The 13,929-nt window shown below is 34.0% G+C and overlaps 2 protein-coding genes across 2 annotated transcripts in view; one reads left to right on the forward strand and one right to left on the reverse strand.

The window, feature by feature from the left end:
- LOAG_17679 (hypothetical protein) overlaps positions 1 to 4,634 on the forward strand; it is a 7,283-nt gene extending 2,649 nt beyond the window's left edge. Inside the window, exons 5-11 of the mRNA XM_020450343.1 lie at positions 319 to 422; positions 587 to 787; positions 1,034 to 1,254; positions 1,443 to 1,556; positions 1,872 to 1,989; positions 2,121 to 2,333; positions 4,191 to 4,634. Coding sequence (XP_020306002.1) covers positions 319 to 422; positions 587 to 787; positions 1,034 to 1,254; positions 1,443 to 1,556; positions 1,872 to 1,989; positions 2,121 to 2,333; positions 4,191 to 4,211 — 992 coding nt within the window. The 3' untranslated portion in view covers positions 4,212 to 4,634. The remainder of the gene's footprint in view (positions 1 to 318; positions 423 to 586; positions 788 to 1,033; positions 1,255 to 1,442; positions 1,557 to 1,871; positions 1,990 to 2,120; positions 2,334 to 4,190) is intronic.
- An 834-nt stretch (positions 4,635 to 5,468) lies between these two features.
- Positions 5,469 to 13,929, reverse strand: part of LOAG_17680 (hypothetical protein) — a gene marked incomplete at its 3' end in the record, with an annotated part of 18,752 nt that continues 10,291 nt past the window's right edge. The window contains exons 24-39 of the mRNA XM_020450344.1: positions 13,418 to 13,624; positions 12,747 to 12,869; positions 12,461 to 12,628; positions 11,690 to 11,942; positions 11,262 to 11,480; positions 10,613 to 10,742; positions 10,224 to 10,416; positions 9,375 to 9,461; positions 9,163 to 9,285; positions 8,730 to 8,884; positions 8,210 to 8,296; positions 7,736 to 7,853; positions 7,486 to 7,563; positions 6,963 to 7,087; positions 6,205 to 6,478; positions 5,469 to 5,618 (exon numbers count right to left, since the gene is read on the reverse strand). Coding sequence (XP_020306003.1) covers positions 5,469 to 5,618; positions 6,205 to 6,478; positions 6,963 to 7,087; positions 7,486 to 7,563; positions 7,736 to 7,853; positions 8,210 to 8,296; positions 8,730 to 8,884; positions 9,163 to 9,285; positions 9,375 to 9,461; positions 10,224 to 10,416; positions 10,613 to 10,742; positions 11,262 to 11,480; positions 11,690 to 11,942; positions 12,461 to 12,628; positions 12,747 to 12,869; positions 13,418 to 13,624 — 2,490 coding nt within the window. The remainder of the gene's footprint in view (positions 5,619 to 6,204; positions 6,479 to 6,962; positions 7,088 to 7,485; positions 7,564 to 7,735; positions 7,854 to 8,209; positions 8,297 to 8,729; positions 8,885 to 9,162; positions 9,286 to 9,374; positions 9,462 to 10,223; positions 10,417 to 10,612; positions 10,743 to 11,261; positions 11,481 to 11,689; positions 11,943 to 12,460; positions 12,629 to 12,746; positions 12,870 to 13,417; positions 13,625 to 13,929) is intronic.

The following is a 13,929-nucleotide window of genomic DNA, read 5'->3' on the forward strand; positions in this document are numbered from 1 at the left end:
TTGGATGTTTTTGAAGTGTGACTGTATATCAAGCCTAATCTCCTAGTCCTAAATACTGTATATACACCATATCTCAGGATTTTTAAACTTACTTCCGATTGATTGTGGCTGTCGTAACTGTATTGTTCTGATGTTTATGATGCATATCTCCCATCATGTTTCTCAGCTGTTATTACTTCTTCAGTTAGTTGAGTACCCGGTAGTTTTTTTTTTTTTTTTGTTTTTACGGGGTTCTGTCAGTTAATAACAATTTTGCTTTAAAGTTTGTCGAAGTTTATTAGTGAGTAACACTGATTGAAGAAAGGGTCTGATTTTCAGGACCGAGTGTTGAAACGTTATCATTAAGTGATGCACATCGTGAACAAAATGTTCCACTGAAATCAAAAATTACGAGTAAAAAAGTATCAGTGAAAAAATCGGGGGTAGGTTGCATTTAAACAGTCCTGACTGATTTTATTTTTTGATAGTAAATTCTCTTCATTTTTACTTTACCTGTTTGTATGGACGGATAAACATTCGTCTTGGATCTTTTATTTTCTTGTTTTTTTAAGTAGGATGAGTAAAAATATACTTCTCATCTTTGTAGCTTGGTGCTAGAAAAGGAATGGGTGCACATCGCATAACTGCAAATTTCGGTGAGATTGAACAGAAAGCATCCAATTATGACAGAGAGAAGGAAGCCCTAGAAAGTTCTACTATTAAAGATGCTGGAAACGATGATACTGATTCTGATGGTTCAAAAACAAAAGTTTCGAGTCGGTTTCTGATGCAAGAATTAGAAAAAAAGGTGTGTCATGATATTATCTTTTTTAGAATTTATAACTAGATCGTTGTAAGGATTCAGCGGTCGTGGTTTCATGATTGTTGGCAGTGTTGGAAGCCTAACGAACTGTTGGTGATTTGCATCCGGAACTGTTCGAAAACTTTCCTGTTTTTCGTATTGTTATTATTATTGGTTCTGGTTTTTAAATTGATTTAATTTTAATATTTTTCTGTGGAAGATTCGATTTCATTAGACAATTTATCATTTTAGGCTAAACAAAAAGCAAGCACTGTGGATCAGAGTAAAGCAGACGTAATAGAACGTCTCGGTATGGGCAGCGGTGGCGCTATCTTTGGGAAGGGAAGAATAAGTCATTCGGTAGCAAGCGGTATCAAAACCATTCCTCAAGAAGGCATTTCAAGGAATACCAATCGAACTATAATTCCAAATCGACGAGAAGGCGAATGGGAAATTATTGATGATGACTTGAGGTTCTGTTCAGTTTTACAAGTTTTCGAGTTTAAATGTCGAAAGTGGAATGAGAGTAGACATGACTTGGTTAGCACTTTTTGCTTTTGTTACGACGGCTGTTCTTTTCGTTTCATTTTTTGTTCATTGGAAGAGATCAACGTTGTGGCTACTGAAAATTGTTTCGTTCTTACCAGGCATTCTAATTTAGAGGAAATGAAGGGCGATCAAACATCGTCGATGATCGTGGCGTAGAAAATACAGAAGAAAATGATTTCTTCGGTAGCTGGGAAACTCCTGCTTCAACAACTACAATTAAAAAACCGTATTTACTTCATCCATGTTTTTTTTTGGAGTCATTATTAACTTGATATTCGAAAATAAGACAGTATTGTTCATGAGAAGGCGACAAAAGGCTCTTTCCAATGTAAAAAGAGCTTGTAATAACTGTGCTAATGTATATTAGCGCTCCAGTAACGCGCGCTAGACTGAGAATCGGATAATTTTAAGAAATGGTTTTACTGACGTATCAGGATATTTGGCAAATAGCTTTTTATTAGACAGTCTTCTCTTTCTGAATAGGATATGTTCTTACTATTAAATTAAAATGGAAAAATTTCTTTTTAGAAATTCATTTCAGGTCGAGGCCGACTATAACCACTGCTGTTATTGAGCCATCTAATGATAGCGCATTGAAGAAATTTGCAAATGCAAGAGCAATATCATCTGATCAATATTTTGGTGGTGTGCAAGTAGATGTGAGGATTTTGCTATAAGACACATTGATTATAGGAAAGAAAAAAAATGTGGAGAAATGTTTTTTCTATTATTAACAGAATAAGCAAAATTGTCTAATTTGGAAATTTAAAGTAAGGATGTTCTGTTTTAGTATGAGGCGCAGTCCAGGTTGAATCGCTTCGAAGGTTCAAGTGCGATTGGCAGTGCTGATTTGTTTGGTAATGGCGAAAATAGTTCATATGGTGGTGGTTATGCGAGTCAAATGCCGGAAATGGCGACAATCAGAGATAGCATGAGGATGGGTGCGAGCAAAGTAGCTGGAAAATTATCGTCTCTGAGTAGTTCCGTTGCATATTATCTCGCGGTGAGTTTATAAATATCAGAAACTATAATATATTCAGAAACTTTGTTTCTATGCCCTTACTACCCTTACTGTAAGAGTGGTCTTCTAAAAAACTAGAAAAGAAACAGAAATATATCTGACATATTACTTTCATGAAAGCTAGTCATGTCCTAGGCAACTTTTTTATAGAACATAAGTATATAAGCATGAAAATAAATTCCATTTTATGCTATTTTTTCATCAGAAATATTCTGCCAAAAGTTTGCATCGAAGAGGAATACGTCACAACCGTATTTCACTTCCCAATTTGTGGGCTAATTTTGGATGGTACTTTTTTGCTCAGTCCCCTGTTCTCTGTTAAAGAGTTCATCTATTCCTATTTCCAGTTTAACACTTTTTAAATTCGGGAAATTTTCATGAAGTTCTGGATCTTTAGCTCGTCATACTTGAACGTAGATTCTATTGAAATGATTTTAGAGAACACTGAAAATTCCCAGCTATAAGGTACAAAAAATTTGACTAATACTATGAAGTGAGCTTTCATAATTTGCAGTTTGATAAAAATTAAAACGCCCAAAAGCTTTATTTCAGCGAACAAAGACATAATTTCCGGAATGAAAAGGTTTACCATCAACATGGGTTTTTTTTCTGATCTTTTGTTTCTTTAACGAAAAGTCTTTTAAGTGGCTTGTATGCTCTCTATCGATTATTTAATTAGATTTCGATTTTATTTCAGTTCATTATGAAATCGTTCAATTTCTCTTAGTGTGCTTTCATGTTCTATCCAAACTACTGCATAATGTTGCATGATAAATTTACAGCTTGGGCTTCATATGTAATGGAATAAAGGATTTCTTTCCCTCCTTCTTAGTATTATTATTTAAAGTGTGAAGAACAATGTCCTGAAATCCATATAGATCGGAAATTTATCTCGAAAAAAATTTTGCATAGCCTTCTATATATAGCATTTGATCGTTGATGTAGACACATGGAAACATTCTACTAACGAAATCTGTGATTTCAGTCTCAATAAAGTCTGCTCCGTTTTAGTTAAATTTAAAAAAAATGAAGCAAAAGAGCAGAAAAAACAGGATCATTGGAAGCGAGGGGAGCACAGAAATGAGGATATAAGGGGAAACTGAGATTTAGCTTCTAAAAAGTACTGGCTACTTTTCTGTCTGTAGTTCCATGTAGTTTTCTGAAGTACCGGAAGGGTGGAGAGTGTTCATTTATAATATCGTAGGGAAGATAATGATTGTCGGGATATCTGGAAATGAATAATATGCAGACACCTTTGTTAGCGGGCCAGACCTTGATGCCTATGTATATCATAGTTAATGAAAGAAAAAGTGTTCTTTGTCAGAGTCCCGAGCACCATCATTAGTCATGGTTTTTATGCGTCTCTGCAAAACATTAGAAGCACTGATAATCTTCATAGATTAAAAAAACAATAATTTTGAGGATGGTCTCTCACCACTGCTTCTCTAGATATTGCTTTCTCTAAAAGCATCATTTAGAAATTTCTATTCATTTTCGTTCTGCTTCGTTCATTTTTCTTTTTTTTTGTTTACAACAAATAATGTCTGGTCATGTTTGTATATCAAAATAGAGGATTCAAAACTATAGAAAAGGTTTGTTGAAGAGTGGAAAATTCAGGCATTTCGTTTTCTGATTGCGAATGATTCTGCAACTTCCGAACAAATGAATTATCGATTGGAGTTCGTGATGAAATGTCAAGAGAAAATAGCATGAATACCAAGTTGAATCGTTAATAAAGTTTATTTAAGAAGTTGTGGAGTGCAGACATGGCTTGACCACTGCTTTTTCTGAAAGTCTTCAATTGACTGGAACTGGATTTAAAAAAGGATTTTTCTTCAGAACAACCAGGATCGCTACTAATTATCGGTTTTCAAGAAGCAAGAGACGCCGAGTTTGATCATGCTTGCGTTTTAACTCATTTATTGGTTACAAAAGGAATGAACGCCATCACACCACTACACATTACTTTTTGCTTTTTCTTATTGAGCACTGAAGCTTCGATAAATTTTGGGTTTCAAAGACTTCTTGGTTGTCTTCTTGTAGGATAAGCTTGTTGTGTTAGAATTTTCCGTGTCAAAATGCTTCATTTCTAATTTGTAATTGTATGTTGGTGATAGAGCAATGTGGAAAAATCCGAATGGAGAACTATATTATATTTAATCACTATAACCAATGGGAGCTTTCGGGATTGTGGTATATAAAATAAAATTATTTCATTGTTCATTTCATTTCAATTTCAATTTCCACCAATGAGAAATCAGATGAATAAAAAATACTTTGCGAGATGGAATTGTGCTCATCTGGTAAACTGCATACATACCAGGGTTGATATACGGATTAAGTTCGGTGGTGTTGACCAGTGAATGAAAGCTAGTGAATTTCCTGTTGGATTATCTATACCAAAAACCAATCTTCAGATATATTATTCCACGCTGACTTGAAGGATTTTATATTGTTTCAAGTTATCAAAGATCTCTCCTGAGTTTATCCTTCTTATGAAGTGAACAACATCTTTCATAGATTATTGCAGTGGAAATTGGCATATGCTAAAGAGTAAGAGAAATAAAGCATTGAATAAGAGATGAGGGAGAAGGAACGACAGGAATTTTGTTGGGTGAAGGAAACTGGGAAGTAAAAACGAAAGAGGAATCACTATTTTTGTGACTGTTGGGATTCGATAGACTCTAGCTCCATTTCAGATTAAAATGGGAGTCTATTTCATCTCTTACTCTTCGGAAACTGACTCGATTTGTAGGAGACTTCACAAATTCGATTTAGATTCTACGGCGCCAACATCAGTAAGAAGATGACTGATAGTATTCTAACATGAAGTGGTTGTGATATTTCGGGAATTTCGATCCAGTTTGTGCAATAAAAAGCTACAAGATTTGAGTCCTTTTGCAATTAAACTTCAAATAATGTAATAATGTAATTCGATGTAATAGGAATAAACGTATTTCTTTAAAAACAACAATGGGCACATAAATATAATGCAACGTGCAAAATACAAGTGCCAAAAAAGTGAGAGGTTTCGGAAATAACAGTAAACAAGCAGTTTGGGCCAGTTAATCTATGGAATGAAATGAACTGTTTACATTTTCGAACTATAATTTTGCATTACATTAATGATTTGATAAGCTCATTAGGAATAACATTCGAACGGACGGGCCATTCGTCGTTTTGATCAGATAAACTCCTTTCAAGAAATGCATCTAGCAAGTCGTACTGAATATGCGCAAAACGAGGTGGGCTTTTTCGAAGTACATCCTGAAATGGGTTGTACTGCAGAAATTCTGAGCTTTAACAAATTCGATTTAGATTCTACGACGACAAGTTAAATTTGAACGCTGCATGTTGTAGATCAAACGCTAATTCCGTGTGTGTTCCAGTGACAGATTCGGGTAACTCTTTTTTTTTGGGAACAGCATAAATATAAGGACTAGATATATTTAGTCCATCTGTATTCCGGACATGGTGTAATTCAGCTTAAACTGAAAATTTCTCTTTAATTCCAATTTCATAGACTTTAGGTACCAACAAATTATATATCGCCAATACCAGCACTACGCGATCGTCACCGATTGATGTGTAAAGAATATCGAAGCTATCAACATTATTCTTTCCGTTACGAAGTAATTACAAACAGCCACTTAAGCGACCAAGAAACAGCTTTATCTTTCATAAACCCCAGGATGACATCCCCACATTCTAATTTTTTCATACCTCCTCTCAGTTCTATCAGACGGAATATGCATTTAAAGATGAAATTTTTTTTTTAAATTCTCCAAAGTAAAGAGAACAGAGAATTATTTGCTTAACATCTAATATCTAATAAAAACACCTTTAAAAATACCTTAATAAATGAGAAAGCGTAATCATAAGCTGCAATGCTACCGTTATCGAGCTGAAAACTTCGTATCCAGGATCCAAAAGCAGATATATTTGGTTTTTCTATATTTTCCGTACCACTAATTGTCTCCGGTAGATTGAAATCGAATTTTTGACGGAAATTTTGGTCCTTCTTTACTGCATCGAGCAAATCTTGTTCACATATCGGCACCAACATCGGGTCATCTTCCGCACTGCACATTTGTTTTATTGTTGCAACAACAATTTTCTGTTCCTTTCTGAAAACGTCATCGTAAAGGAATCGGATTGATAATTTTTAACATAAAATCAACTTTAAATATTCTAGTCTTACAAACTCAACTCTCAAGATACCAAAAGCACTAGATTCATAAAAATATCCCAATAAATTAAAAGCGATGCCTCACTCATACTTGAACAACTTCTAGAAATTTTCATTAAGATGTAGCTTCTTCATAATTTGTCATTTTTTAATCCTAGTTTTAATTTTTCTGATGGGACTGACGTCAAAAAATAATCCAGAGCTTGATAAAAAGGTGTCCCGTGAGAAGAGTCTTAGATGTAACCTGTGAAATAAGCTAAGATAAAATGGATAAGACCTGCTTTTCCTCTCATCCTGCCGATATACAAAGAAACCTAACAATTTATATCTAACTAAATAACTCAATGCTTCGAGAAAAAGGTAAAAATGCAAGTCGATCATCAATCTTCATTTGAACTGAGTTTAGCAAAACTTCGACTTACTGCCCTAAATAGTTTACTACCATCCGCCCATGCTGCTTTTTCAGAATCTCTTCCAGTCTTTGCCTCTCTGATTCATGCCTTAAATCAAAAATTTGCTTTGCATATTCTTGTCCACCAACCTGAACCTGAAATTTCGATTTCATATCATTAAAACTATTTATGAAAAATTAAGAAAGAGTTGACTCTAACGGAATTTTTCGGAATTCATGTCCAATTTCATGAAAACCATGAAAGACATGTCACCACAACATCTGCAGTGGTCTCTAGAAATTTCCACCTTCATTTAGAATAAACCTGGAAAAGGAATTTCTTGCTAAATCCTTAAAATGATAGGAGAAATCATTAAAAAAGCGTTATCTTAGATATCAAGAACCTGAACAACTCGTCATGAATTTACAAGTTACAATTCATGAAGAAGTCCTCTTCGACATATGTTTTTCTAGAATTCCTTTAATAATTATACCATTTCTAATGTCTTATCCACATTTTAGTGATTTTTTGGTACTTTGAACTAGATACTTACCTTACTTAGCAAACTCAATTCAGGTATAATACAAGGCGTACGAAGAGTAAGTACATCCGGATATATAATTCTGGATCCCTGAAATCTTAAAAGGCTAGACCACAAAGGCATTTTTCATAAGTTATATGGATACATTGTATTATTTCTGGACTAAAAGTTGGGATTAGAAACTAAATGCGACTAAAAGAATTCGGCTTATCGAAAGATTTTATAGTCGAAACTTCATTCTGAAGGAAAATAAACTTTCTACCTTGAATGTAATTTCAACCTCCAGCTCTACCAATTCTTCAGTGTCTGCATCGATTGAACATAACAAGCGTTCCTCCGCTGCAATTACCCAAAGTAGCCGAAGTGCTTGCAAATAGGTTCTAGAAAAACATACAGAATAATCAACAGTGTTTTTTTTTTCTGTTATTCTTTATATACAGGAGAACTTTGTTTATTTCCATTTAAAAAATAAAAATTAAATACACAGAAATGAAATTAATTTATTAAACGAAAACACAACCATCTCTATTTTCTCTAAATTATGCATTTTACTTTTTTAATATTTGAAAATAACTGCACACATACATTTAAATGAAAAATAAAGAGGGAAATCCCACAATCAATCCACTATTGATCAACCTATACTTTCTTTTCTATTCTTTCGTTTCAGATAGATTAAAAGCAGTAATTTGATAAAAACAAGAAAAAAAAGGATATATCAGTTAATGTTACCGACCGATTATCACTGAGCGCATGAGGACTGACTGGGAAGAATGAAATAACAAGTGCAGCGACTGATAAATCGTCTGTTTTCAAAGCATATCTGAAAAAAGACACTTTGAAGAAAAAACAAAAAACCATTAACAATTACTTCAAGATGATGATGAGACAGTTTCATTTCTCTATATTCGTTTGGTTCACTGAAAACCCAATCAACGCGTGAAATGATCACAAATGATGGTAAACAATGTCAGTTCCTTTTGATAGACTAATACTGTAAGAAATTAGCCAAGGTAATGCTGATCCGTGCCATAATAAATGATGTATGATTTTTGTAGAAAACATACAATCATGGAAACATTCTATTTTATTCATCTGTATAACGATCCAAAAAGACGCGATGAAAGAAACAATAATTAAATGTAGAAGAAATCAATATAAGTAAAATTGTTGCTCCCATTATACTTCTTTCTTCAATAAACATTTCAGACAATTTAGATAGGAAAAAAAAAGCTCCCGAAGAAAAAAATTCGAACCTTCCACGTCCAAGTATCAACATTCCCATTACTGTGTTTGCAGTAGCATATAAGCTATGCGACGTATTGTCGCGATACGCTTCCGGTAAAGTAATACGTGTGCGAATTAATCGACAAAGACGTAGCACTTGTAAATTTCCACTGCCCGCCATAAGCTGGAAATAAAAAAGTGCTGCAGTAATGAAACACTGTGTTAAGCACTCATTATTTAAACAATACATCTTGTATTTCAGCAGACTTGTCTTAAAAGTTTCATTAAAAAATCTAAAAAATCTAATGTCTTGTACTGTAAGTCAAGAGCACTTGAGGTAAAATAATAAATTACGATTATTGAAAAACTATGTGTTCTGGAAAACTTCAACATTTTTTGGTATAGATCTAAATGATGAAGTAAAAATTTTAGAAAAAAATCATGCGAAGAAAAAAGACATACAATGCCCAATGAGTTAATAAGAGTGCCGAGCACATTAAGGCAAGTTGTGACACCAGCGGCAAGACTTAGTTTGCTGTAAACCTGCTGTACATCCGACGGTATAACCATTCTTATATAATGCCACTATAAATGGAAAAAAAATGTTTTATAAGAAATTAATTTTTCAAAATGTTATAAAAAATTTTTTCCCCTAGCAAGAGATACAAACTTACGATTATATTAAAGGCTTCAGAGTTCCATGTCGATGCGAAACGAATAGCCAATGCAAAGCAAGCACCAGCTACGACATTCAAATAGGTCTAAAAAACCTATATTGTCGGAAAAATTAATGAATTTTAGAATTCCTGGATCCACATCTGTTTACCCATTTGCATACATTTAATAATAAATTATGTTTCCGAATAATGTCCAGACTTCTAAAATTTGATAACCGTAACTGAATGATAATAATATCAAGAAAAAAATACTGTCACACAAATGACATCTTACTGTAGGATGCCATAAATAGTTTGAGCTTCCCGATTGCATCATGAAGTCCTATCTTAACATGACTAATCTTTTTCATGTTCAACATAAAATAACGCTCAGATCACCGCATATTCCATAAAAACCAAAACGAAACCATTAATCAAAAAAAAAATTTGATTTAAAAAAAAGTGTCATGCTACTACTTTTACAAATAACATAGAAACTCCCACGGAACCTCCTTTACTGTAATCTGGAAAGCTTCGTATCAGTATCTGATCTTCAGTGATGTATCTTAGTTATCTCTCCCTTCACACAACAATAATCCTTCTCAATCTTAACTGACCAGACAACTTGTAAACACTGATAGCTTCATCAGTGGTGCGATTACAAGCAATGATTTCGTGATATTTAAAAAAAAGAAATGATCCTACCGAACTTCATAAAATGTAACACTGCTGATGATCAATTATTAGCAACAGCACATCGGACGTGGAAGAGGATTAATTTAGTAGTCTCGTTAACCGCTTCATTCACCCTATCATCTCCTGATAAAGTGACGGATGAGAGAATATAGGAAATAGAAGTGATATAACCTGAGCTATGGTCTGCTTATCAACTGCTGCTTGCAGCATCCGTAATTCTTCCTCTTTATCATCGTCATCAGTTTTTGGTTGTTCGCTGAATAAACGCTGCTTATAATTTAGCACAATTGAAGGTACTGATTCTTCCACCCAATGCTTGGAAGCCGTTATTTCATTCCACAAAACAAGATGTCGGCAAAGTGTCCTGAAAACCATCTATATTGAGACTTACACTTGAAAAACGGTATCTTCTGCTGCTTCCGGACCTTTTCCCAATGCTAGTAGGTTGTAAAAAAGAAGCCTTTTAGAAACAGAAACATTTTAAGAAAGCCTCTCAACCATTTTTTAGAACCTCAATTCGAACTTGGTTTTACAAAAGCTAGTCAAAATACGGTCCTCACCTGAGTAAAATAAGATCAGGTCGGATTTCTTCAATCGCTGATACTGTTTCCGGGATTTTCAAACTTTCTGCTGCCCATTTATTCCCTGTTCGAAGATACATCAGACCTAATGCAACGGCAGCTGGACTTGCTGCAATAAATCAAAACCCTTGAGTAAACTAGAAATATAAGAACTCAAAAAACAATTCTTGATACAATTTTTTCGAAAAAGAAAAGATCAGAAATGAATAGATTAGAAGAGAGCTGATTATTAAAATTTACAGTAAGATTTTAGGTATCATTTATAAAGAGAAGCAGCTTGAAGAGACAAAATATGGGAGAGGATTCGGTGCGCTTATAACTCGAAAAAAACATCCGATGAAAAACCTAGAAGTTTTTAAAGTTCAAAAAAAGAAGCCTTGGCGGTAACATTGTCTAAGATTAAGCAAGTATGATAATTACAACTCTACCTTTTTGGAGGATATGCGGAAGTGATCGAATCGATCATAGCATTTAAAAAAGATCAAGGAACAACATACGCAAAGCTATCCAAATATTTTATGCGATACATTAAACGAAATAAGATATTCTGTGAGCATATTATCTACAAATTTTGTTCACTTACAAATGTTGATATATAAAATAAATGAACAAACAAAATGGAGCCAACCTGTCAGGTGTGGATTAACATTTTCAGATTCTCGAACATGATTTGACTGTGAAAAAGTTGAGGTAGTAGTGGTATGTCCCAAAGAAGCTCCTTCTGATGTAGTCGAAGGAAAAACGCACAGCGATCGTAATCCACCTTCCATTAGTACAATAAGCCTGGATGCTATAGCAGGATACTGTTCTACAAACGGGACACTTGACAACAAGTCTTCTCCGCGTCCTGTAAGTATTTTACCAAATTTGATATTGCAAATCATTAATGACACATTGAAATCAAAAAAAAAAATTTTCCAAACTTTTATAACAGAAAAATGATATGCAGTGAGTCACATTGATTTACTGGTAAGTTCTCTGTTATTCGTCATTATTGGAGCAGAAACACGACAAGTTTCCATAATTCATAGAGAAAATGAAATAAATTCGACTGACCCAGAGCAATAAGACCAATAGCAAAACCAGCAGCAAGAGAATACGAATATCGATCAGTCGGTGGTTCATAATCCGGACAAGCAGGTCGACCTATTTCATTAATTAGCTGACTTAAGATACCCATATGTGATGATTGTGCAAAGAGAAGGCCAAGTGCTACAAGTGCCGCTGTTTGAATCATCGTATCGATGTGCAATTCAAGTAATGTTGGGCCCATCATAAATGGTAAATGTGTTACCATCATTTTATACATCTGAAAACTAGTTTGAAACTGAAATCTACTGCGAAATATTTAAAAAGTAAATTTTATTGAAATCCGCAACTTTTTTCTTTAACTTGCATAACATGGTCATACTGATTTCCAAAATGAAAGTCGTAACTTGGGAAAATTATTCAGTAAGTTTATCGTACTACACTGAAACCTCTATAGTTCCAGGGTGATATAACAATTGTCTCATATGAAGACTTCACATCAACATCAGAATTATTTTTAATTTGGTACTCAGAGCACCAGTACTTCGGAAACATGATGTTAGCACAGAGTAGTCAAAACTTTACTGGCTTAATTAAAGCTTTCAAAAATATCCAATGCGACCTGACTGTAGCAAATGCCACATCGTCATATGTTGTTCATGTAAGTTATCACATGAACAACGAATCAGTAAAGACCTGAATCCGAATTAGTTTATGAATTTTGGCAAACTTCAAAAGCATGGGTAAGTATGAATAAACAAGTTCATAAAACTTTTTAAAAATACTAGATTACTCTACCTGCACATCGGCAGTTGCTCGCCGACTTACACCACATCCAAGCAGGATTGCAATGCTCATCACCGGATCACCGCTACTTAAAAGTTCATGTATCATAAATAAATTCATATTCGTTATATGACCATTCAATCCAAACGCATACATCAAACCAGCAGCTTCTGGTCCTTGCTGAAGTGAGAGATAAATCAAAATTGCTATTGGTGATAGTCGGTTTTATCAGAAATTAATCTTCTAAAAATGATTTAGCTAAATTAGATCAGGACAGAAAGAACCAATAACTTAATACCAAGTGATTGATGCTCATCGCAAGCCACTCACTGTCAAGACGTAAACTATCTGAATCACCGATACATAGTCCGGCAGCAACAGCATTGTAAAATGCGCCCCACTTGATCAGCGGTTTGACTAACTACAATGAATTTCTTTTTTACGTCTGCTAAACATAACTGCAATAAATACAATTAGACTTAACCATCACAAAATCATGTCATTGATCCGATTACAATGGCTTTTGCAATTTGATAGCAGCCAATTAATTTGCAATTTTTGCAATTTGACCAAATTTGTATCAAATTTGCAATTTGATAGCAGTCACACTACCTTTCCATACGTGTTAAAGTTTTATTCCCCTAAGCGCCAATAATTCCTAATCACGAATAAACAACCAAGTTGAAACCAGTCTGCGTTTAGACTAGAATTTAGACTGCAAAATCATATATTGCTCAGTTGTTAGGTTACTTATCTGTTTAATCGGCCTACTTATCTGTTACTTATCTGTTTAATATTAAATTATGTCTAGTTTAAAATATAACTTAATAATTGCTTAAAATCGAAGTTTTTGTATAACACAAAGATACTTTACATTAAACAAACCATTATGTTTATTATTTGTACCTGGGCTACTCTATCCCACCAAATGATTATTAAAAACAAATTCATACCAACAAAAAGACATACCTCATTTTGTGATAGTTCAATGGGTGTATTCATAGGATGTAATCGTCCTTGCAGATTAAGTGGTTGTATTGCACGCGGTCGACTAAGGGGAGGTGAAAAAGATCGAAAATCAAGTGTTGAACGTCCAAAAGCATGAGTTATGTTACGAATGCTAAACGATTTCAGAAGACGTTCGGCCATTTCCCGTTGATTCGCTTCCGAAAGAGTCTGAAAAAAGTATCACCGGATCTAAGTTCTGACGAGTATAATGATTAGGCAGTCTATAACAGCATTTTCTTATGTGATCATTCTGCTCTAGATTTCATCACTGAATTCAGTGTATGAAGTAAAATCAGATATTTGAAAACAAAAAGATTTTGAATCTGTTATTTAACTATATTAAATTATCTTTAATTCTATGAACCTCCAAGCTAGGACGATGATTGGCTCCTAATTCTGTCACCTGATTGATGATATATCTATTTGAAGCACTTAATTTCAAATAACCTTTGATATATATATATATATATAAA

Source organism: Loa loa (genome assembly GCF_000183805.2).
Source record: "Loa loa unplaced genomic scaffold supercont3.112, whole genome shotgun sequence".
In the NCBI taxonomy this organism is placed as follows: domain Eukaryota; kingdom Metazoa; phylum Nematoda; class Chromadorea; order Rhabditida; family Onchocercidae; genus Loa; species Loa loa.